At 38.0% G+C, this 26,713-nt stretch overlaps 1 protein-coding gene across 1 annotated transcript in view; it reads right to left on the bottom strand.

Annotated features, from left to right (window-relative positions):
• Nucleotides 1–26,713, bottom strand: part of slim (scruin like at the midline) — a 137,581-nt gene that overhangs the window by 60,043 nt on the left and 50,825 nt on the right. Inside the window, exon 4 of the mRNA XM_083117543.1 lies at nucleotides 8,752–8,894. Within this exon, the coding sequence (XP_082973669.1) occupies nucleotides 8,752–8,894 (143 nt within the window). The remainder of the gene's footprint in view (nucleotides 1–8,751; nucleotides 8,895–26,713) is intronic.

Genomic DNA, 26,713 nt, shown 5'->3' with positions numbered 1-26,713 from the left:
CTTTTTTTGATACCTCAAATTCCTTGACTTTTCCCAGTTTTCCAGGTCTGTCGCCACCCTGAATATGAAACCCACTTCTGTTACATCTGTTGGAGATCTTTATCAGCCTACAGGCTAGTGCATACAGATAAAATGTAATAGACCGTTGTAAAGCTTGAGAAAATGTATTACACACTACATTATGCAAATGTGATGGATATGAATTTCAGACCTGATCAAATATGGAAAATAATCCAATGAGAACTACATAACAAAATAATTTGTTAATAATTTCCACTGTTTTTGTTGTTGTTGAATTGATGTTATAACCCATCTGCATACCATTTAAATGCCAATTCTTTTGCTATGAAATACCATTTAAATTTGGCCATAGCCCGTGATGGTTGCACAGCAAGACAAGATGTCAAATATTGTAAAAACTATCCAAGCAATTTATGTGAAAATTTTATATATTGAAGTGAAAGTAGAGTAATAAGTATGAACATATGCAGTTTACTTGAAAAATAAATAGAAACTCACCTAGTACTTCAGTTTCATATGGTACTCCTTAAAGCATTCTGGCATGTGTAGTGCTACTTTGCACTTTTCACACTCCCAATGGCTGCTTGACTTCTTCTTGTGTGTTGCAATACCTTACATTGTCTTGAGGGATTCTGCTTGATAGGAGTTGGAGGGACTTGTTGGGGGGAAATGTGCCCAATTGCCACACTGCAGTCGTAATGGTGAATCACTAGAAGGGCAGCCTCTCCGGGCATATGCAGGTAATACGAGTTCCTCCAGCATTTGCTCAATAACCAAGAGTCTGAATTGACTGAACTTGAGTCCCTTATCAGATGACCTAATTTTCTTATACATTACATAGGCATTATAAAATGCCAAATCCAACATGTAGAAGAAGAGTTTCTTGTATGCTTTCAGGTAGCGACACATAATGGGAAACGATGCCAGTTGCTGATCCATTCTATCCACCCCACTAATCCCCTTGTTGTATTGGATTACTGCTTGAGGTTTCTGAATGGGTTCCCCTGTTTTTCTGTCTTTCTTTGCTGTGTTTGTTATGTGTATATTATCATGTACAGTTGACAACATTGAAACTGGCTTCCTATCCACCCACTTGATGGCTATGATGTTATGACTGAACATGGTTATGGCCTCACCTTTTTTCAGTTTCTTATTTTTTTTAGTCTTTTGGCATTTGTTTTCTGGTAAGATGGAAGTGCCCACAACATTTGTGTTTGCCTCTAATAGTTTAGTGCACTAGACAGGAGATGTATACCAATTATCAATGAACAATGTGTAACCATGATGAAGGAGAGGATCCATTAGTTCAAGAACAACTGATTCATGTTCAGGTAACTTTTCATTTGTAACTTTCTTACCTGTGTATATTCTGAACTGGTGGCAGTAGCCAGTGGAAGATTCACATAATTTGTAATATTTAACACCAAATCTAGCCCTCTTGCTTGGATTAAATTGAATAAATGAAAGTCTACCCCTACATTTTACAAGACTTTCATCAATGGCAATGTCCTGCTCTGGTAAATATCCTGAAACCTACTGTTTATGTATTCCAAGAGTTGCCTGATCTTTGCTAGTTTATCTTGTGTATTCACAGTGTCATTATTTATAAAATGTAAATACCTCATATAATGCTCACAAATCTGTTGAGTGGCATCACAGTGGCAAAGAATGGAGTTTCTGTGAGTTTTCTAACACCCCAGTAACTTTGAAGGCTTTGCTTCTTTACTTGAGATTGAAGAACACACAAACAAATAAAGGCTTTTCTTTCATCTGGTGTTGCTTCAAGCCATTTTCATTCATTACTGCTAGTCTACATTACCATCACCTTCCAAAGTGTTCATTTGGCTTTTGGCATAGATGTTGGTTTCATTGCAAATGGATTCCCAAAACTCGTCCTGAAGGATTTTTTTTAGTATGTCACATGCCCTGGGATTATCCCCCAATGTAATTGAAACCAGGTTTACCTGAGAAAAATATTTTCCTAGGAATTTCGTTTTGATCACACACATCTGTCCATTTCCATTCCTCAACCTTTCGTTTTTTTCCTGCCACAGCCACTTTCTTCACTTTCACTAACACAAAATGAATCGCAGTGTTCATCTGCACTTCCAAAATCCACATTTTCCTCTTCATCACTATCGAAAAACAACTTTTCAATCGCAGAATCTTCTATAACATTCTTACGTGACATGTTGGCAAGACTTAACAAATGAAGGTTTGTTTACGTGAGAAATTCCTGAACAAAACATGCTTAAAATGGAATGAAAAACTTAGCCACACAAACATACACTTCATAGATTCGAAAGATCATACAACTTCTGCCATCTATTGGCAGAAAAAGAAACTACGTGATGAAAATCGGGAACCCGTCGATTCGACGACTAGGTATGGCAAGTGAACGTTCAGACAGGCAGTCGATTCGACGACTAGGTATGTGGATGGGTTAAGTCCACTTTATGCACAGTAAGGCTAATCGGGACTGGACGTACAGTTTAAAGTGGAATCAAAACCATTATGTGCCTCCACTGGGTATCGAACCCGGGTACTATTTTTGTATCATTAATTACGATGAAGATGTGCTTGCCTTTTAAATAATGAAACAATTTAATTTGTATAATTTTCAATGACTCATTTTTTCAGAAAGCAAAGAGTTGTTTGTAAATTGCAACCTCTTAAAATGTTATTTAAGGTAGTATTAGTAGTATTTTAAGGGCTCACTTCACTTAACCTTTACACCGCCAGGTGGGTTTGCCGAATGTAAATCCTGATTCACTGAGGCTTTTCCAAGCGATTTTTAAATGTTCATACTTATTTCGGAAAAAATGTTATAACTTGTAGACTATTGGACCAACCTGCTTCGGGTAAGTTTTGTTTTTAAGCTAAGACACCAGGCCATGCAACTGTATACAATTCAGAATGCCAAAGTGAAAAAGGCAGGGTGGGGTGGGCCATGCCCCTCAAATTTTCATGAAAGAAAGAGTAAAAATCTGGACTTTGCCCCATCTTTCCCCACTCCTATGGGAAAAGGATGCAAACTTTAGCCTTCTTTTCATAGTATGGACCTTTAGTAATGAAATGAAAGTTGTTTCATGTTCTCTCTAAGTGCTTTTAAGAGGAACGAAAACAGCACGTGTCACGCTGACAATGCACAGCTCGAAAAACAAGGACTCGAACATGTGACCTGGGTGTGTTGAAAGGGGGGGAAAAGTGCTCCAACCTTGACGAAGGCTTTTCCCAGAAAGCCTGTTAGTGTTTCCACCATAATATAAAAGTATCAAGGTGCAAATAGCATGGGAATTTTAACTAATTCTTCTTGGCACCAGGTGACAACAGCGGACAAGACCCTCATTTTGCGTGTCACCATAAGGTGACATCGACGAATTGAATGTTAAAGTCTTCTAACAAACATTTCATAACTTTAAAAATATAAAACATGATTGTTCAAGAATTATTAAGAATTCAACTCACAGTTATTCCCATAAAATGTTACAAATAGTGAGTTCTTCTACAAAAGTACATTTTTTATTTTTCAAAAATATATTTATTGATCTATTATGAAAATTTATTTATTGAGAAAACTGGACATTGATAAGTAGCACTGTTCACCAAGAGATATCAACATCAAAAATATCAAATGTGGTGGACTCTTTTTCAAAATGGTGACTGTCAGCATGCAAAGTAAAACTGGCTACTCAACTGAAAATATCTTACATGGTATAACAATTAATTCTACCAAGTTTCTTGCTTCTATCAAATAGTCAACTATTTGGGATTTAACCACCGAACTGTGATAAAGAGACACTATTTGATACTATTCTGGAGTCTTTTTTCAGAAATGACTGGCTAGTGCACACTAGAACCTTGGCATGTCAATACCTATAGGATACCCTGCCATTACATGAAATCCCATCCCAAACTCAATTTCCCAAGCCATTCCCCTCTCCTTGCGAGTGTCTGTGAATCTGAAGTTATGGGGTGGTACTGGGAGTGAGGGAAGCACACGGGGGAGAGGTGGGAACTGTTGGGATTTGGCACTATTAGTACGAGGGAAAGTCAATATATAAGTCGCAAAATGAAATATCTTCGAATTGTTGCAATGTGAAATTGTCTTATGAATATCAGTTGTTGCACTGATCCTTTCCACAAGTGTCGGTGTAGGTAGCAGCACCACCATGTATCATATACGGCACTAGTAGTCACGTTCACGTGCGGCGGTGAGTCATTTGAGTGACAAATGGGTAAGATGGCAGCAGGTGTGTTAGCCGAGTGTATGCGTGGTGAGCAACGGGTCATAATTCGATGTCTGTGGGTGCAGGGCAAATCTGCTGAGCAAGTGCACAAGAAAATGTACCTGTTTACAGTAACAAATGTTTATCCAGGAAAGCAGTTTACAACTGAGTGGAACATTTTAATCATGGTCAAAGCAGCATCAGTGATACCATTTGTCCAGGTCGTCCTACAGAATTTTGCAGTGACGTTACCATGAGGAAAGTGGAAGACATGATCCAGGCCAATCGACGTGTGACTATCGATGAGGTGGCTTTAAAGTTGAATTGCTCACATGGAACAGCATACAGCACTGTGCATAACAACCTGAAGTTTCACAAAGTGTGTGCACAATGGGTTCCTTGTACGCTCACTGACCAACACAAAGACACCAGAATGGGCCTGTCATTACAGCATCTCGTGAGGTACGCCAGAGGGGGTTGTGAGTTCCTTAACAGCATCGTCACTGGTGATGAAATCATTATTCACCAGTTTGAACCGGAAACAAAATGTGCCAGTAGGGAATGGAAACATCCCTCATCACCCAAAACGAAGAAGTTCAAGGTCAGCACAGAATGTGATAGTCACTGTGTTTTGGGACAGTAAAGGCATCCTACTTGTTGAATTTCTGCCCCAGGGTCACACTGTCACTTATCACTGCAGCCACGTATTGCAGAACCCTGACGAAGTTAGGGTCAGCCATTCGCAGGAAACGTCCAGGTGCTTTGAGAGATGGAGTTCTCCTGTTGGAAGACAACGCTCGTCCACACAGTGCAAATACCACAGTAGCTTACATACGGTCCCTAGGTTGGGAGCAACTGGAACATCCAGCTTACAGTCTGGATTAGGCACCATCCGACTTTCATCTCTTCAGCCAAACAAAGAATCACCTAGGTGGTCACCGGTTCCAGGATATGGAGGAGGTCCATCGGGAGGTTACCAGCTGACTACAACATCAACCACAAACCTTCTTCACTGCTGGCTTTGAGGGACTCGTGAAACGCTGGGACAAGTGCCTAATTTTTCATGGAGATTACATTGAAAAATAAACCACACTTCATCAGTTAACTATTTCAACTTTTCTTTCTATTCCATTTTGCGACTTATATATTGACTTATCCTTGTATCATTGTAAAGAGTGACCAAAAATTAAGCTTTAATAGAATTATTCCCAACATGAAACCTTTACTGACTGGGTTTGTATGTTCGATTTCACAAGCAAGCAGCAGAGTTACAGACACTACATGGGCCACATTCAAACAGCACCATACTCAAATGAAGATATTCTATTTATACAAAAGGCTAATTAAAACAGAAAGAAATTCTTTTTTTAGAAAAACACACACTTAAGATTATTTCAAGTTAATCACGATCAACGTGATTGTCATTGTTCAACTGATGCCTTAGTTTAGATTTAATACACTATTAATTAATGTAAAAGATTCCACAAAAATTGGTTTAACTCAAGGTTACAAATCCAGATGGTTATATTCAACCTGCTCAAACGTACACATTTATTTATTAACAAGATTCCATTTAGCAATTTTACATTGAAAATTTACAACTTACGAACAGGAACAACCACTTACAATTACAGGTTGATTTTCATGAAGTGGAATAAAGACTACATGTTTAATAATTCTATGGTAAGAATTTAGTTTATTAAATATGTATGTATTGTTTATTATTACAATTTAATGGTGCAAGCATAACTACCAGTAATATGTTACTGTCTGGCCAAGGAAGACGAAACTACCTGGAAAGGATGATTCCAAACGTGAGAGGGGAAGCAGGGAGAAGCACTTGCCAAACTACCCTGTGGTATTTTGCTTGTGGGGGTTTGCTTGTTGTGTTTATTACTGCTTTCTGTGTTGTGTTTGTGATTTGTGATGGCTCTTACGATTGGCAACAAACCGTTTCGAAGTGGAATGAGAAAAATTGGGACGTTTTGGCCCCTGTTGCACATTCTACAAACACCCTCGTTTTACTAGAAAATGTCACAAGCCATTCAGTAACTACATTTATACTTATAATACTATATACAACAATAGTATTATTATTAAATACTATCCTGGTTAATGTTGTGTAAATTTGTGCTAATTATAATATTTACTAAGAAGATCAATTTAATTGACTGATCAAAAATAAAGCTACTGCTTTACAAACAAGTTTATCTACTAATGTGATGATATGAATACTTTTCTGATATGTTCTGTTTGCTGATATAGTATATGAGTGGCTTACCTAACCCTTACATAATTCGTAAACATCTCTGTAAGTATTTTGGTGACGATGTTACTACATTGAAACTTCATTGCTGTTTCTACAGCAGACAATTTTCAAGGAACCCGCTTCCTGTCCAAAGCTCCGTCACCCCTATTTAGCCACTGAACGCGTCCAGTTGGCGCATGCGCACTTCCGTCCATGGTCTCGGCTAAGGCAGCCAGACAGTATTGTAAAGTTTCATTGAGATTGCCCACATATTTTGCAGTATTTTCCAGTCTAAGATTTCGTGCATGCTCATTACTAGGAAGCAGATTTTTAAGTGCTAAAAAAAAACTAAAAATATTTTCATTCAAAAACTGTCAACAAGTAGATACTCCTCACAAGTGACAGCATGACACCAGTTGCTTCTTGCATACAATTTATTGCAATTTATTACATTCCATTTGTTATTACAATCCAAATTGTCCATTGATTATCTCTGAACAATGTTTTGCATTTTGAAAATTACCTTTCCACATCACACATAGTCAGATGTGCATATTTGAAGTGAGGGACGTCATGCACATTTAGATCAAAATCACCTAAGGTACCTGAACCCAATATGGCCTATTTTCTGTTCCCAAGTAGTTACAAGGTTAATTCAACAAATGATGTTAGTATGTCATTTAGACTTGTCTGAATGAAGTGATTGAACCTGTTGACTGCACCTATAGTGTAGTAACTTGAGGACCAAAAGCAAAATAGCTGGACATCGTGATTCTGTTCTACATGATATAATATTGCATAGTCAAGTTATTACTTACTACATCTTCCAAGATGAGTGTTTATATCTCTAGTACATGTTATGATAGCTTATAATTAGTACTTTACAACAATGTATTTAGTTTAGACTTTAATCTAAAGTACTGTTTATAATGAAGGAAAAAAGAACACTATGCAAGGTGTACTCAATATGGGCTACATAGGAATATGTCGTAAAAAACATGCATAAATGTGACATTTGTTACTCTTTATGTTCACCTAGTGTGTGTGGAACTCACTAAGGATGATAAAGGACCTTTCATTTGCCCAGACTGTGATGTGTAATCCATGGCCTTCTGGTAGCAAATTGTGACAGGCCACTCCCTTGATTATTGGTTTGTAAACAATGTAATTTCTATGTGAAATCTCACATGTCATTATGTAAATAAAATGTAAGTGTATCAATATACTTATCTACCTATAAAAACAACATAGTTGTACTTTTTTTACAATTTCCGTTGCATATTTTGATGTAAAAGAACAAAATATATGACTAGGCCATATTGGGTAACTTTTTAAATAAAATCTTCCCTGCACCCGTTATTATTTGGAATTGGCTCCAAATTTCAGTAAATATCCAGAAATGTTTCCTCCCTTGAATTTTGCCACTAGTTTTATCTTTCCGACTTTGTACACCACTAGAAACAATTGCTAACCTTAAGTAGGCCATATTGGGTTCAGGTACCTTACATGTTCACTCTCCAGAATCTGAGCAACTTAATAGTTTTTGGTATCCTGTGTTTCCTTTCAACAGATTTCAGAATTAATTTGTCTCTAAGCACTTGCATTCATGCCCCTGATATAGAGTTAAATTTCCTTTCAACTGCACTCTTTCGCAAAGCATTTGTGTAGAAGTTTCCAGTTTATCTATCATGCCACACAAAAAGCTTACATTTACAAACAGGAAACCCAAATCATTTTGTAAACATCCATATTTCAATAAATCTTGCAGTATCAAAAAGTATTTCATCCTTTTTATGTATTAACTACATTTACACAAAGAATTTGGAATCTCTATTTTGTCTGGAATCTCAAAAATATATACATTTTATGGTCATTCCCTAGAAATGTGTGTTTCATTTGCTAAAGGTAAAATTGTGCATTTTTATGTCAAATAAGACTTTGGAGATGACACTGAAACTATACAGTTCACAATCCTACCAAGTTTGGCTGATTTCTGAAGCAACAGAAAAAGTATGTTTTTACCTAAAAATCTGCTCCCTACTTATTACAATATGGTAAATAACTTCCACTCATTTCAAATTCTCACTTGATACGTCAAATCTTCAGTTAAATTTTCTCTGTAATTAAAGAACAGAATTGATTTTATGGTCAAAATGCATTGTGCCACAAAGTGAGTTCTCTCACTACAGTAAAGAAAGGAACAACAAACTTGAGAGGTCATGCATTACACCATTTGATTATAAACTTTCATACCTTTTATTTGGTTCATTTCCATTTGCAATATATATTTCTTGCCACTCCTTGCTGATGAGATTGAGGCGGTGAATATCTATGGAATATTCGTATCCAGTTGTTCCACCAACAGTGTATAAAAAATGCTTATGTCGCATCACTGCCTGTAACAATAAAACAATTATTCAGTGCATTGTATTTTTCTCAGGAGAATATATAATTAAATACAAAATAAGCTAAGAAATTCATCAAACACATGAAGTTGCCACTTCGAATCAGGAGAGCCTGCAACTAGAGTTCAAACACATCCTATTCACCACATAACATTACAAAACAGTTTTATCACAACACAAGACAGGCAAGAGATACTTGTATACTTAATACTCTCTTATATTTTTACAGACATTTTTGGCATTCTGGATCACTGTGCAGTGGTGAAAATGGTTTCATGTCTATTGTGTTTGAAACATATTTGTGTTGTGCCATGAGTGCAGGGGGCTTGGGTTGGGGGCAGTTGCCCTCCACTTTTTGCCAATTTTGCCCCTGCACTATGGCCTCTTAATGCTAAGCCTTTTCTACCAAGAAAAAGTAAACTGTCTTTGCTCCCCCACCCCATGTTGATACCGAATCTGTGTGAGTGTGTATATCATTATTATAAGCTGCATATTTCTGCAATCAAAAAGGAATTTATATAATGTGCTTATTCTTAGTAGTTATGTGGTCACAAGAACACATGATAACAAGGTGAGATGTTTAAATTAATAACTAAAAGTGTAAAAGTGACAAGAAATAATAAATACAAAAATTGCACAAGAATTTTGGTAAAGTTAATTGAGATTTACTTTATGATCAAAGAGGCTAATCTGGACTTGATTTAGGACTGTGATTTAGTGTAATCCAAACAAAGAAAATGTTCTCCCACCCAAACAGACCCAGGATTTCTTGGTTACAAAGCAAATAAACAGAGGTTTGCACAATTTTAAAGAGTGAAAAACAGTTCCACTTACACATAAAAAAACCAAACAATCATTACAATATGTGGAATTAATTAAGCCTGCATGGGACATGCACGCACGTGCATGCGTGTGTGCTGGTTTACCCGTGTAAACGAGGACTTCCATGTGTTAACACATCAGCAGTCCGAGGACATTTTTGGCCGACCGTAGATGCGAGGATGTCCTCGGATCGTCTCGACAATATATTCAAGCATCCCAATGCTTTCTTAGTGTCTGGTGCCTGTAGCGATAAACACACACACACAAAGGTCCCTATATTAACGGTCTGCATGATAAGTAACACATCTCGGATTTAACACTCCGCTCTCCTCAAGGTCACGAAAGCCCGCCAAGGGTCCGGGGTGAGAGGGGGTGAAGTCCTCGCACTCACTGTCACGTGCCCATCACAATACTTCTCTACCGCCCCAACCTCCTCTCCATGCAGGGGACAAAGACCTCCCAGGGTGCACCATGGACATGTGTTTACTATAATTTTCCCTCGCTTATGGGAAGAAAGCTTCCACCAAGTCCATGCCTTTTCACCCTTGCCTTTTGGTCATGTCGACGAAACCACTAAGAATGACAATTTTCCAGTTTTACTTCTCTTTGTAATCTGTTCCATGACTTTTTAAAATCATTTTCCTTTTATACCCTTCTTTGTTTTCTTAGTTTTTCTTTGCTTTTCTCTCAGACGAATATGAATTATTCAATTGGATGACGCAACAAAGAGAACAAAAGCATTCATATCCTACCAGCGGTTTGAACAAGGGATGGCCAAAAAAATCCAGATTCGGAAAATATACTATCCGGATTTCGGAGGGAATCCAGATTTCGGTTAAAATCTGGATTTGGGATAAAGTCCGGATTTCGGAGCGAGAAGGATTACGGAGACAAGACAGGTTCTGGAAGGATAACGGATTACAGAGGGAAACACAATTTTGGAAGAAAAACGGATTTTGATCCATATTTTCAATAACTGTCTCATGAATTTAAGAATATACTCTAATCTACCACCCCTATGTCAGACTGTCTTCCACATAGTACACCCTGGACTGCATTTAGCAGACTAACAAGACTATGGTGTCTGGAATCACAGCCAGTACAATCCTACGTGGAGCTTTATTGTGGTTATGTGATCTGCTCATATGTGTTTGTGATTGTTCCTCGCCTGCTTCAGCCTATCACAATTCATCCTCATCTTCGCGATTAGCCAAAAGTGGAAGAAAATCGAAGTTAAATAGAACAAATAAATCAAATCAATTAATGTAATATGTCATTCAACTAATAAAGTATGGGCTGTAATAAATTTCTTCTTAATTTAAAGGGATAAGATAAAATACCTCCTGTGCAGTCACGGATACTTCTGGGTTATAACAATTCCATTAACTTTCAATGGAATCATTACAACGTAGATGTGTCCATGACTGTACAAAATGAAGTACATACTGAGCAATTGAAGGGAATCAGGGAAGGGACACATAAATGAGAGAAGTAGGGAGGCTATATCAAGATTCACACAGGAAAGATAGATTGATTGAGTTGGTGGTTTAAGTCCACTTTATGCACAGTAAGGCCAATCGGGACTGGACCTATAGTTTAAAGTGTGATCCGACTGGAAATATAGGAATGATAGCCAAAAGGCCTTACAACAGGTGACGACATCGGTTACTTTCGCTACTTTTTTCTAGACTGGAGGGGATGGAGAGAATTTTAATCAGAAGATCTGGTGAACGGATTACCCATGCACTTTTACCATGTGTCTTTTAAAACACAGAGAGGGGAGGAATAATACAAGCAGAGAAAAATAGTGGAATGCAAAAATAAAACGTACAATAGCAATGCGAAAAGGTGAAAGAAATGCAAAGGAATTCGGGAGAGGGAAGGGAATATCTGTGTGTGAAACTCAAACTTTATATCTGCCAACCCTCATTTATCAGTATTTGGCTCCTGCCCAGCCGGTCAAAATTTTCTGGGGCCACGCATGAAAGAAGCCGACTGCGCTTAGTAATATAGTAGATTGCCCTTCATTTATGAAATGATTGCACTATATTATGTTTTCATTTCTGACCATAAAATAATTGGTACATGAGATCAGTTCCGCAACAATCAGATGTAATCTGAATATTTTTTTGTACGTATGATACAAGAGCAGTGGCAGCGCTAGTATTAATCATGTAGGTGTGCTGAGGGAGTGTGGAATGACTTTTGTTTGGGGGTGGTGATGTTGAAAATAAAGAAAACATGCATTCTTTAGCCATTACATCAAATACCAATGAACATTAAATAGGCTTTTATGAAAATAAGCCAATGAAACTGAACACTACTAGTAACTTGTTTCACTTTTGTTTGTTTTGGGCACTACAACCTCATGTTTTTTATAATTTTAAACAAACAAAGCTTGTTTATGCAGTCCAATGACCATATGCTGTGTCTTAAAGAAGAAAAATAAATTTTAACAAAAAATAATAATAATGGTGGAAGAAAGACAACAGCCACTAATAATTGTAGAAACTCCCCCCCCCCCCCCCAATAGAGGAAAGCAAATGCGGGTTCTCTTTCAGATTACGATTGAAGTCTGTTGTCTACAGTGACAGCGGTGTTACTCCAATGTGACCACAAACCTATCTCGCGGTACACCAATTACTATCATAGTAAGTCATACATATCGTAACTAGCAGATGCGAAAGAAAATTAAGGGGTGCTGAAAACCCCTTCGCACCTTCTTCCCCGGGCCACCTATGCATCAGAGCAAGAAAAGTTTGGTCGAAAGCAGAAAGAAATATATATGAAATTTTGTGTTGTATACGATTTCATTGTTTCAGCTCCGAAGCATGTAATCTCAGAATCTCAGGAAGCAGATGCAAATGATTATATTCTTTCAGCGTCAGAAAGTCCTTGCGCATTAGCCTAACCTGAAGCGCGAACTTGTCCAATCTATCAAAATATCGCTCTTGTGAAACTGCTACGACAGATAAGGAGTCATCGAGCAATGTGGGCATGTTTTGCCGAAACAAAAAAAACTGTTGTACAATACTACTGCAACAATATTGATCACATTGCTTTTCAGTTACCCAACCATTCCTCTTTCTCAGTTTGGGATTAGCTGCAAAAATATTCAGTAGACTTATAGTTACGTGCTATTTAAATGTTTAACATAAGCGTGAGCCAGGATGGACCGAATTTGAAATCCCGATTCCATTCAAAATTCGGATTCCTTCCGAAATCCGGATTCTTCGTTTTTACTATCCAGATTCCGGATTTAGCTATCCCTAGTTTGAATGCTTGATTCGTAGCTCATTAGGGGCGTAACTACAGGGTGGATGGAGTGACAAAAGTCAGGGGTCGTGATATGAAGTGAGCCAACCTGCTTTTCTCTCGCTATTTATGTTTTTCTTCCGTCCCTTCCTTCCTCCCTCCAATAAAACAGTTTTAATCATTCAAATAAATACATAGCGCATGAGTTCTAATATCTTAAAGAGGAAAATCACTTCCCTTCATCCAGTTTTCCGAAAAATTGAAATTAATTAATATCATCTATTTTGGATATATTGTATTTTTCATATGCGTGGCATAGAAATCACTTCAGAACGTCTCTTTTGCACGTAAATTATAGTGTAGAAAATTCAATGATCTTTCAATTTGCGAACAAGATGCATGGGCGGTAAATTGTACAAATCAATTGGGGACCCATCTTGAAACATTGACAGGGGTCTCCAAGCTTGTAGTTAAGCCTCTGTAGCTCGTACACCGTACACTTCCATTTCTTCGTGTTCTAGATCGCTTTCGTGTTTAGGATTTAATTGTTCTTAAGATTCTGCTGACAAATCAGGAAGCCAAAAGCATATATTTTTAGTAATTCCTGATATTCGTAACCCTTATAAATATTTTCCAATAGAACACGCACTTGATTTGTTTATCCACCTCAATAATTAGAATGAGTTGCTTAATAAAAAATCCAATAATTACTCACTCTTCACCTGCGCTGCCCAGTTGCGAACACAGCGAGATGAAAGGATATCTAGACAACTTCCCTTACCTTCAGCAACCACAGCACTAATTCTGACTGGGCACATTTCTCTGTTGGCTGCATATTTAAGCAGATAATTTGGCTTGGAAGATAAATACACAAATTGAATCACAATTAAAAGCCTTTGGCGTTTTAGTGTGAATAGGGTTATTAAGTGATTTTAAATGATCAGAAAAATAACCACACCTATTACTGAAAATCACTATTTTTTTAAGCTTTACTGATCACATTACTTTGATCTGTCTCACCCGAAATTCTTCCTTTTCTTCATCTAATGGATTAAATATGATGCAGCGAGTAGAAAAAGTAACTTGGAACCATTTAGTAAATGAAGTACAAAGGAAATATATTCTGCTTTCGCCCTCCCTGCCAAATTGCACATATTGTGGCATTCTGCAAAGGTGTAAATGTTTTTATGTGTATGCTTGGTTTCAAGTATTCCCCGAGATAAGACAAATTATTAACGTCGCACAATTGTACAGTTTACTTTGCTGTGAAATAATGCAACTCTTGAAGTTAACAAACTAAACTCTACCTTTAAATAAATCTACCTACCTTGTTTTTACCTTTGCACCTTACCGTGAGGGCCACATTTCAGGTGATGTGATCAGGGCCATCCACTGGTTCTTGTTACCCTCCAGGGACGCACAGGTGAGGATTAGCTGTTCTCCCCCGCATTTTAAGAAAGCTGCGAAATAGCCTGCAGTGCTGAAGTAGCCAATTATTTTAATTCGCCGAATCAAAAAATCAATCCAGGGACGTAACAAGATTTGAAGAACCCTACGCCAAGTTAACCAGCGACATTGCCTTGAAAATTTCCATGCGACATCACCCACCCTGCGAATCATATCTGTGTTATGTTATAGGAGAGTTAAGCTACATTGTGTTCTCCAAACATGCAACTATACAATACTAACTGAAATATTCATATCTGTACAATACCGTGTGTCAAGATCAGCGCTCGTACTGGCAATTGTTAGGTGAGAGAAGTTGTTCTAGCTTTGGGGGTTGCTTGAGATATTCTTTATAAAATATTCCATTGTGGAGGGGGACTTACCCTGCATTGAAGAAGGCAAGCCTTTGATTAAGTTGAACTTACTGAAATCTGATATTAGACAGATTTGAAGGAAACGTCAGATCTTTGCAAATTCCAAATGTTGCTTAATCAGGGTAAGCAAACTGAAAATAGGTTGTTGACTCATACTCCGACAAAACGAAGCTGACCCACCACATCTTCTCCTGTTTTATTTCAACTGGAAGCTTGTAGGAGTCACATTACTCATTTGTTTTGTTGTGCTTGTCAAAAAATACAAATTTCTGACGATATCCTTTGTTTCAAAATGCCAAAGGACTAGGCGGCCCAAGGTTCCGCATGAGATTCCTGGGCTCGATATTTCTTTGGCAGTGTCATTTCAACAATTTCATTTAATCATCCTCCACCCTCATCGTCGCGATTCAGTAAAATGGCAGAAAGGAACGTTAAGATTGGAAGCATATGAAATAAAGGTTCAAAAAGAGTGACTTTTTTAAAGGCTGACATTTTAGCCAATTTTAGTGCAATTTTTAATTTTACGATGTCTTTTAAGTGCCTATTTCAGTGCTTTCTTCTTAAATTTTGTAGTGCCTCTTAAGTGCCTATTTTAATCCTTTTGGGTGGCTATTTGCCTGGCTATTTTAGATATTTCTAGTGCCTACATATTTACACCCTATTAATAACTACGTGAGTTTTAGTGTATAATTTTACGAAGAATTGAAGGTGTATACATATTAATTTTTCAAAATATAAGGGGCTCGCGCTTCCTAACAGCGGCCCTGACTACGGGCACTGATGTAAGTCAACCACGTCAAACTCGCTGCCTGCAACATCTCTTGATGCGGCTCGCCTTGACCCTACATACATTTCATTCATACAGGACTATATATACAATTGAAGTTATCCCGGTTTATTCCCTCATGAAGCAAGCGTCGACGCATCCTACATTCTTGCATTCCATTAAAAAGGGGGAAGTGGCTGCCTATTAATCAAGTTTATTCACAGGTTGGTCCTGAAGTATAGAAATACCTTGCTGGCTGGCGGAGACGAGCATGGATACTTTCTGTCGCTAACGAGTCAATTGAGAAGGTTTTGCCTTGAAGAAAATTCAGTTTCTGGAAAAGTTTCAGACAACCTTGTCGCTGCGTAATACTTGTGGTAGTAAGAAAATGACTATAGAAGAGGAATGCAGAATTTTTCAAACAAAATAGGAGGTTGCGTATTTTTGTTGTGAAAAGTGTTATTTTGTGCCCTGATAACGTGTATTTACTCAAAAATATTTATTTGTTACGAAAGAAACCTTGGTGGAGTGGTTATATTATCACAGTGCTGATATGCAACTCGAGGGTTCCCAAGTTCGAATCCCATCCTGGACATGTGTGTTCTTTGTGAGTGTCCTCTCTTCCATTTCATTATATTGTCACTCATCATCGCCGTCACCATTAGCCAAAAGTGACAAGAAAGCGATGATAGATAACAAAAATCGAAACAAAATCAAAGGTTAAAATATCAGAATTACAGATGAGAACAGGATTGATCGATCACTAAACAAGCTATGTCAAAACGAACAATTGAAATCATAATATAATGGTTATGTTACATTTTCGCTTCAAATAGATGAAAGTATGGATGTCTGTGGGGTTGCTCATCTGTAATTACTCGTGGATTCGAGTCTCATCTCAATGTGAAAGAATAACTGCTTGTCATGATTTCCGTCCGTGACAAAACATAAACATTTTCAATGCCGTAGAGGTCATTTAGCAAAGATACAGTATTAATTTATCTAAGTTAGTAACATATATATTTTACAATTTACACGTACAAGTTATAATTTAAATCATTTCCCAACGAATTGTTAGTATGTGATCCTAATTTAAGTCAATACTCGTCCAATGTAACTTTCCACTTGATTAATTTAATTGTTTATTGATTTGCTTAATTTTACTTCGCTTTTTGCTTTTGCTTAAACAGGAAGATGAGGATGAGCGATGATATGATGAAAGGGATGCTCACAAAAACATTGATGCCCAGGTCGAGATTCGAACACAGGACTCCCAGCATCGTAGCACTCTGTCACAGAGATCGGCATTGATTAATTTGAAAACAGATTTCAAGGCTTCTGAGGGGAATTTTCTTATTCACTAATTCCTTTCCCTTTGATGATGCGTGTGCAAGTTCCGAGCTTGAAAAAAATTGAACATTTTGAAATACAACGCAACTCAGCATTGAGAGAGAAATATCATCAAAGGTTAGTGTTTCTAGCATTTTCCTATGTCTCCCAGAGCAGCGTCCTTGAATAAGTCATTTTGATGCTGGAATTTTAGGGATGTTGGAAGCACTTTACTTTGTAAACACCTGTTCTTTATTATTAAAATAAACGAAAGAGCCCAACGATCAAGAATGACTGATAAACATTTGTTGTCTGCATTAAGAGTTTTCTACTCACAAAGAAATTAGTGCGAACATTGGGACATTGAGAAGCCGGCTGGTTTCGAAAAACAAAATGTCAAATCTGTGGGACATGAAACTAGAATTGCCCCCCATTTTTTATGTTTTGACAATTGTAACCTATGTACGCTTGAAACAAACATGTAAAATACTTTCACTAACTACCAAAATATACTACAGTTTGATTTTATTTCAATAAAATATATAAGAACTAAAATTAAAATATTTTTCATTACAATTACATACACGCATAATTATGGAGTCATTCAGTTCTAATCAGGGTTTTTGTGAAGGGGGATGAGGGAGAATTTTTCCTTCTGATTGCTATTTTTTGACACCTGGGGGGAACACTCTTTATATATTTTATATAATATACCGATGCTGGAACAGTAATCACTAGAATCCTCCCTGTGGCCTCCCCGTTTGGCGCAGTGGTAGCGTTGTCACCTTGTAATCAAGGGATCCCGGGTTCGATACCCGGTGGTGGCACATCGTGGTTTGGATCCCACTTTAAACTGTAGGTCCAGTCCCAATTAGCCTTACTGTGCATAAAGTGGACTTAAAACAGCAACTCAAACCAAACCAAAACTAGAATCCTCCCGTCTGGGCCAACCTCCAAGATATGGGACCCCACTTACAATCTGAATTTGACATGGTTGATGTAAGTGAAAGCTTCTTTCCTCTCTTGTTCGTGGATTCGCCTCTGGCCGCACTCACGCCATCCCTGTTGAAGCAAACAATGTGTTACCCTCGACAAGGGTGAAATCCAAAGAACAACAGACACTAGCCTGGCTTTACGATGGGGGCTCCGCACAACAATTGCGCTCAAGGTTACCAGAAGAGTATTCCCAATGAGCCTAGTATTCCAAGGTCTGTGGACCACCCATCCATGTTGACTCAAAAAGTATGTCACCCAACGGCCGTACCACGCATAATGAACGGTCGGATGAAAGCAAAAACCAGACTGAATATAATTCCAGTCCATATGGTTTTGTTCAATTTTATTTTTACCTACAAAGGATGTTGCGAGGGACGTTTTCCATTTTCTTCTTCTTCTTCTTTTTGTACAAGTATAGATTTTGAATCGTTTCTCTAACCAGCATAAGCAGGAAAACTAAATAGGCAACGGTAAACTGATTTACTAACAAATTAATAGTCCGTTGGGATATAAGAGAATTGTATCTTCCATCGTCTGTCCATAACGGATAATAATATATCTTACATGATCTGCGTGTAATGGGACGAGAATTCATTAAATTCAGAACTTGTATTTTTCGGAATATAAAAATGTCTGCCATTACTTTTCCTTGAAAGATCTCTCCTTAAAGCTCTGTTCTCCATGCCGAGAGCCCGATGAGAAGAAAATCCATTCTTGTAGCATTATGAACTATTGTCTAAGAACCAATGACAGATCTTAAATTAAGCCTTCATATTACACTATCATTCTGTCTTCTTGAAACTGGATTACGCTAAGAGAGAGTAATTTCCGATTACCTATAAATCTACACGTAGATAATCTGTCCGCTATTCATCTCCAATGACACAACAATGTCAATTCTATTTTTCCAAGTTGTAGTAACTATTGCAAACACTGTGTTGCGTCAGCTTATAAAGTCCCCCCTCCTCAATTCTTAAATCAACAACCGGACCTATGCCAGAAGGCATAATCTCATGTGATCAAAATATTCGGAAGCATATTAAAATAATATAATGTAAGGTGTCTAAGAGAATGTAACCTTTTATTGTATTAAGAGTAATTCAAATAATAGCCCTACAAGGAAAGAAGATACATGTTTGAGTATCTGAGACTCAAAAAGTGATCGACATGAATATTATGGTTGGATTGTAACAAGCCACCAAGGTAATAAAAATGACTAAGAGAAAGGTTCAATTAAATTTTGGTAGTTAAACATTAAAATTGTAAAGAGGACTAACAGTTTTCAAACCACATGAACCAGTGGCTAAGTCAGGAATAAATAAATTACCAGGGAGGCCAAGAGGAGACCAGAACAGCAAGTGAAGGGGAGGGGGCACAAAAAATATAGTAAGATGTCTATTTGTTTTGGCCTCTCTACCCTCATGCAGGAGTGTGGGCTATGTGTAAATACATCCCCGGTGCATTGGAACGTGCCCCAGACGCACGTGAGATGGAGGATAGGGCTCCACATATTCTCGGTCATAGTGACACTGGACATTTTTGCTCCACAGAACTTATTATTTATTTGAATTTAATATTTCCATATTTTCACAATTATATTTAATACTCTTCCACTGTTTTTAGTGCAACAACAACATGGCATCCATTTCAAACTAGCTATTTTTTACTTCATTTGGGAACTATCAGGTGGACCGAAAAGTTACCAAAATGAATGCGAACGATAGACGGGAGGGGAGGGAAGGGTGTCCGGATACATTTTTCCATGGGGCGTGAACGTGGCAATCAGACATATTAACCGATCCATTTTGATTTCCAAGGAGTTCAAGGCAAATAATACGTACATAAAAAACATACTCCGGTTAAGGTGCACCATCATTATTATTGTACACGAGCAAATAAATAAATAACGGTACTCTTTGTTTCAACAATAATAGGGCAAGTAATTCATATTAAGTTAATATGAGTTAGAAACATTTGTATTGTGAGAGCAGCGAGCAAAGCGGCAAGAATATTAATTTATTGTTATATTAATACTTTCAAAGTAATAAGAATATACTTCAGGAGGTTTCCTTAGAAAGGTTTGTATTGCGAGAGGAGTAAGCACAAGCAAATTTGCTGAATTTAGAGTACATTACTGATCTGCTTTCATATCTACATCAAATCGTGAGCTTCCAATGTATGGTAGCAATTACATCCAGGGTTTTCTAAAAGTTACTTCGATCTACGCTGCGAGTTTTGAGTCAGGAAAAGTGTGTGTGTGTGGGGGGGGGGGGCAGATGTGTCTCAGAGTTTGTGACCCACCCTGGCCACCCTTTATCGTTGCCACTGATATGAACACTACTTACAAACACACTTATTGCTCACCGAGAATACACATAGTTAACATGCTACCATTACGCATCGTTCATGCACCAGTAAAGTAGCAAATGCAGTTAAGAAGTGCAATTTTACGTCACAAATTGCGAAAGCAACGTTTCTCCAAAAGTAAATAAAATAGCAGAGCATTTCATCCAAAATTATGCATCACTGGTTTGGATGAAAGAAGATAAAAGAAAGGGACTTCGGTCCCGAGGTAACACCATTTGCGATGAACGTCGTGCCAGGTTGCACAGCATAATTCTCAGCAACACATTAGGCACATTATTACTCTTCACGCTGAAACTTTTCTTCCACACTTTAGTACTGGACCTTTCTCGACCGTAGTTGATTGATTGATTGGGTTGATGTTTTAAGTTCACTTTATGTACAGTAAGGTTAATTGCGACTGGACCTACAGTTTAAAGTGGGATCCGAACCACTATGTGCATCCAGTGGGTATCGAGCCCGAGTCCCCTTGATTACAAGGCGACGGCGGTACCACTGCGCCATCCGGGAGGCCCTCTCGTCCTTAGTGATAGACAGTTAATTATCAGAAACCATTCACTCAACGAATAGTCTCTTCAGAAAGAGACAGTACAAGACAGTGCACTGTAGTCGAAGGAACACCGTCAGTAAATAAACACCTCCTTTTAACATCATTTTGTTCCACCTGGAACTCCCCTGGGTAAAGCCTCGTTCCTCACATAATTCCACACAAACAGACTCAAAATTCCTCTCAGAAGTTTTTATGTAGTATTTCATTACTATATTGACGTTACGTCTGGTGACAGCTTCTATCTTGTTACTGTATCCTACTCTTAATGTACAAAACAGTAAAAACCCTTCAAGCTTTATTCCTCGAACACTTGTGACAATAGAGTAACGTTGATATCGGTTTGTCTACCACGGTGTTTTCAAAGAAGCCAAATCAGAAAACACCACACATGTAAATTCCACAAACTTATACATTTCAAGATTTGAAGTAAGCTCAAGTTGTAAGTCTGGTAATTTCCAGTTTAATGAGGTAATTTTTAGTCTACGTTTTTCTACTTGCAAATGGTGATATATAACGAAAACTTGTTAATAGGTGAATTTTTTAGTAAATATAAAATTTATTGAATTGAAAGAACTCTGTCTGATCAAATTCTTTGATATACACATTTTCCCTTCTCCTGTCAATTTTTTTTGTAGACAACAATCACAATTAATTCCCATCGTCGATCATTAAGAAAGTACTCGAAGACTCAAACTGATCGATTCAGACTATATTGATTACTCACAACTTCTAAAGGCGCAAACGAAAACTGTCTGATGAATAGACCTCGGATTTTAGGTTAACCTATTTTTTTGTTTCCTTTACAGGTATGTAAGAAATAATAAGTTATGTCAGCGTTTTGTTAAAAAACGCAAAGACTGGTGAATTTATATAGGACCTAAAAAAACCTATTTTGCTTGTTAAAACCTATTTTAGATTTATGTGCCTAAATCAAGCCTTTTTTAGGTTTTTATATATTTTAAAATGTTTTACAGGATTTTTATGTCACACAGAGGCATTTGCTTTGTTTAGTCATGAAAAAACTCAATGACGAACGTGTTGAAACGTACTCTCTGTCGATGTCTCTTCCTCCAAGTCCATGGTGATTTTTCAAAGCTCTAAACAAAGCAAAATGTCTGGTGCCACTGATACCTGAACAGTCCAAAGTGCAAACTTCTGATATGTGTGGTCTTGCTCACTTTCGCATCACTTTGGTGCTTTGTGGCATTCACTGTTTGCAAACTAACATTTCAGCATTGAAGTGTGCACCACTGACTATGTTTTTGTTGAAAGATTATTTTCAGCATTTAAGATGATCCTCACAGACAAAATTGCGGAGTTTGACTGTGGATAACATGAAAAAAGATTGTTGCCTAACTATATGGCGAAGAGTGGATTTTAATAACAAATTTCCAATGGTAACTTCTGCCATCGCCGTAGGGTTAGGCAACACACATAACGTTATACAAGATAGTGCATATTTCAAGATATAGGTGTCCCATTTTCATTATCGGTGACTATACCTAATCAGGATTTTTCAGGAATCTCGAACTAACTTAAGGTTTCTTTTAGCCTACTTCAGGATTTTTTGAGCCTAACTTAAGATTTTTAATACCTGTTTTAGGATTTTTAGAACCTATTTTTGAATTTTCAGAGCCTATTTTAGGTACGTAAAAGCACACTTTTTTAGAACCTAAAAATCCGTGGTCTACTGATGAAAGACCTATCAGATACTAGATTCTTATGTTAGCAACTAACGTCATTGTTTATAAGATGGTTCCAGAATCTAAAAGAAACTAAGTTACGACTTGTCACTTCTTCATCAGATTCTCAGACTAAATTTTGCGGCGGTTACATGCGGAAACTTTAACTACTTTCTTTACATTAAATTATATCTCGACTCAGTTGATTAAAATTGGGCAATCAACAAGATTGTTTTTTTCTAAATCACTTTGGTTTAAAATAAAGTTTAAACCAATGTTTGAATAAAGCTTTTTTAACCAATGTTCCTTATTTTGTTATTTTGTGTTTTTTCAATATAATTAAGAGAAAGGAAAATGAAGGAAATACATTTTCACTTAAATAACAATAAACTGAGACTAGACTGAGTGGGATAAATTCAAGAAATAATCTGAAGGACAAAAAGGAATAAGCATAATAGTACTTACAGTCAATGGCGTACACAAAGAGGGCTAAAGGGGCTACAGCCCTCTCCGAAATTTTGAAAAATCAACAACTTCAAATAAAAGCACTAAAACGGGGTGTCTACCTACCAAAATAACAAATCATAAATTCTTGACATTTTCATGACCTTTTTTTCCTTTTTCTTAGCATTTATTTAATCGCCCTCTACTTACGTACAGTTGGAAATTAAGAAAATTTACATTGTTGTGTACCTGTATAGTGATTTTATAAAAGATTTGTACAAATATTCAATTTTATCAAATCCCAGTACAGGTATATAACAATGTCACTATACTGTAAAGTCCTCCTCCGTAGCCGAGCAGGTTAAGGCGTTCACTCGTCTTGAGAACGTTCGCTGCGGGACGGCGTAGGTCGGAATTTATTCGGCCTATGAATAGGGCCGGTGGCAACCCACCATCGTGAGGAAATTGGGGAGCATCGAATGAGTAAGCGTAATCCGGTCCCAGAAACTCACTATAACGGCTGAGGATACGTCGGGCTGACCCCCCCCCCCTCCCTCCCTGACTATTCCAATACTGGTTGCAGATCTCCATGCTTAGAGGTGACAAAGGAAAGCGTGGGAGGGAGACTGGTAGTCGGTACGTAAGCCAAGGCCCTTCAGGGGTGTTGCGCAAAAGATTATTATTATATTATTACTATACTGTAAAAAATAGCAAAAATTCTTGACAACAAGAATAATTTCTTGACCTACCTGTTGATTTCTTGACATTATTGACTGGTAGGCACCCTGTAAAAACTCGGGAAAAGCCAGAGTGGTAAATGCAAGCCCCATAAAATGACCCCCAGTTGGCATTTTTTATAACATTGGGTTCTAAGTTAAGAAAATATCTGAAATTCTCCTTTCCACGTATTATGATATTAATGCATCATACTCGCTATTTTCAGTCTGTTATTTACTGATTTGCATTGTTTCTAATATAAAAAGTGCTCCCCTGTGCTTAGCACCACGCCATGAAGGCGTATAGGGGGTGTGGGGGTAACGCCCCACACTTTCTTGATCCGGTCGTGAATGGGGGTGATGTGATCAGCATCACGCCCCTCACCACCTTTACCCCCCAGGGTTTCCCCCAGGTACCCATGTTATTCAACGCTGGGTGGGCGCTTCCAAAGTTAGAAAAGTTCCCGGATTTGAACCGGCTGGGGATCGAACCCGGGACCTTTAGCATGGTAGTCAGTCGCGTTACAACATAAATTAAAAATTTTAATAAAAAATTTGTTATTTTTCCGCCTCCGTTACGAAGTCATGAGTGTAGCAGGCTTGGACGCCAGAGGTTCTCTGTCATGTTGGAATCCTGGGGGAGGTATTGGATTTGTGTCTATTTATGTTTTTCATCATTCATCCTCAGCTTGCGATTATCCCAGTCCTTTTTCGCGTGAAGCGGTCGACAAAGGCAGTGGAAGAACAGGCGAGGTGTCTTCCGGGAAGAATGGTTGGCAAAGGAACAAGGTTACTGATGACAGTTTTATGGGGGTCGCTTCAGCCCCAGGTTTCCAATGCTGAAATACCATCACAATTGAATCGTTTATTTAAGAAACCCCCTATCGACTACTTTTGGCCAAAACGACATTTTTACAGTTTCATTTAGCCCTTACCAAGATGCATAATTTGATGTAGAAACCGCTCATATACCGTAACGCAGGTAAGTGGCCATGAAATATCTGGTTACTGCAGAAACTCCTCAAGGGTCGCAACATAGAGGCTTTCTGCAGTAAAGATGTAACTCACTTGGTACCAACTGATTCAATCGCATGTTCCGTACAGTTGGCAATACTACATTGTATCCAAGAACAAGTGGATTGGCGTGTTTAACATTGTCGTGAATTCAGTGTCGTGCCCAAAGGGGGAGGGGTTGGTGGAAGTCATACCCACCCCCTTTGGCCCAGCATTCAAGAATAAAGGAACATCAAAAGCACGAAAAAGTGGCAAAATGAAGGCTGGCGACTAAACAAATATATACATAAACCCCCCCCCCCCACCTTTTAGAAAATCCTGAGAACGCCACTGCATGAAATGTTGCCTGACAAAGTTCATCTTCAGCTAAATTCACCAAAAAACCAACAGGAAAGGTCCCCATAATCAGGAAGAAACTGGACGATATTCGTAAGTTGCTGGATTACACACGAGAATATGACAACTTCTACGACAACATTCTGCTGTGGCCAACAACACATGCTGAATGCTTCAACTTGGTCTAGGGCAGTGGCGTAGCATCCGACACCCGCAAACCCCGCAATCCGGGGGGAGGGGCGAGTTCTCTCTGTCATCCTGAAATATTATATAATCCCAGAAATTCAGCAGTTACTGTCGCTTATTTAAGAAATGGATTTACGAAACAGAAAGTTGGTTCCCAGTAACATATCATATGAAGACGTCTGTGATAATAAGCAGAGGGGCCCGGGCAACTTGACATTATGGGTCTCCTCCGAAATTCAGAATTAAGTTACTTGCTCATAGATGGCAATCGATAGGAAGCTTCTCTCATCTCATACCTTTATACCTACGTGGTTTTCGTAATAGTAGTGTAGTGTAGTGTAGTACAGTTGTGAATCGGGTAGAAAGATTCAGTTGCTCAACCGGTGGATGTCTTATTGTTACACAATAGCTAAACAAGCAAACTTGATAATTTATGACATTTTTATTACCAGTAATATTACGTGATATTTAAAATGTAACTTCCCACCAACTATATTCAAGGGGGTCCCCCCCAAGCCTCAGTATGAGATTGAAATAAGATCTGAGATAAATTTCCAACATTGTCCACACATATTACGTTTTACTTCAAAGGAGCCCAAAAACTCAGGATGTTGAGCCCAAGGACAGTTTTCCCTTTGCCCTTAGGTCCAGTAGCCCCAATTCCACCATGCAGGGTATACAAAGTATACAGTGCTCGAAGTGCTCCAATCCCTCCAATAGACATTTCATTGAGTGACAAATTTTCAGTGAATAAAGTCCAGTCACTGCTTAATTTTCTATCTCTCAAGACTTGAGTCCGCCTCTATTTCTTAGCAGCAGATTGCAATTGACCCGAAGATATTAGGTCACCATTGACAATGTAGAGGTACAGTTCAATCCCCGTAACTGAAATGATAAGTTTGTTTGAGTATATAACTCAGTATCAGTATTAGAAGCGTAATGTGAAGGCTCTTACGTCGAATCTTGGCCTGGCATAGCCACAGGATGGCTTTTTGGGCTGAAGGTGCATCCACCTCTAAGTCCAAAAAAGGAGTGTTTACTAGCCTTTAAACAATTTACCCAAACAGTATTTTTTAAATATATGTGTATTGTATGTAACCTACATTAAAGAAAAAACGCTTCGAACAAAAATACAAAGGATCACGACCAAATTGTTGGCTGTGTGAAGCCTCCACCCTCCTTAAGAAGGAATCCTGGCTGTGCCAGTGCATTGAAGTAAGAGAAAATATTTCTAATGTCTTCATCCAGTTATTTATAAGAGATTCAGACCACCCTGATTTAGTTTCGACAAACTACTAAACTGATAAAATGGGAAGGAAGGGTTAATTCATTTTACAACTTGGGGGGTGCTAACTATTGTGCATCCTTCCCAGGCCCGTAGTTAAAACTGACCTCCGGGGGGGGGGGGGGGCTCACCGGTATCAGGTGAGGCTTTGTGAACCAAGTCCATTTTTCAAAAGTTCAATAGTATTAAATGAAGGTAAATTATGTGTGTAGGGAGTCATTAAGTTAAATTAAAATATAAAATTT

Source organism: Lepisma saccharinum, chromosome 2 (genome assembly GCF_977018435.1).
Source record: "Lepisma saccharinum chromosome 2, izLepSacc3.1, whole genome shotgun sequence".
In the NCBI taxonomy this organism is placed as follows: domain Eukaryota; kingdom Metazoa; phylum Arthropoda; class Insecta; order Zygentoma; family Lepismatidae; genus Lepisma; species Lepisma saccharinum.
Note: the sequence above shows the minus strand (reverse complement) of the source record. Positions and strands in the feature narration are given on the sequence as shown.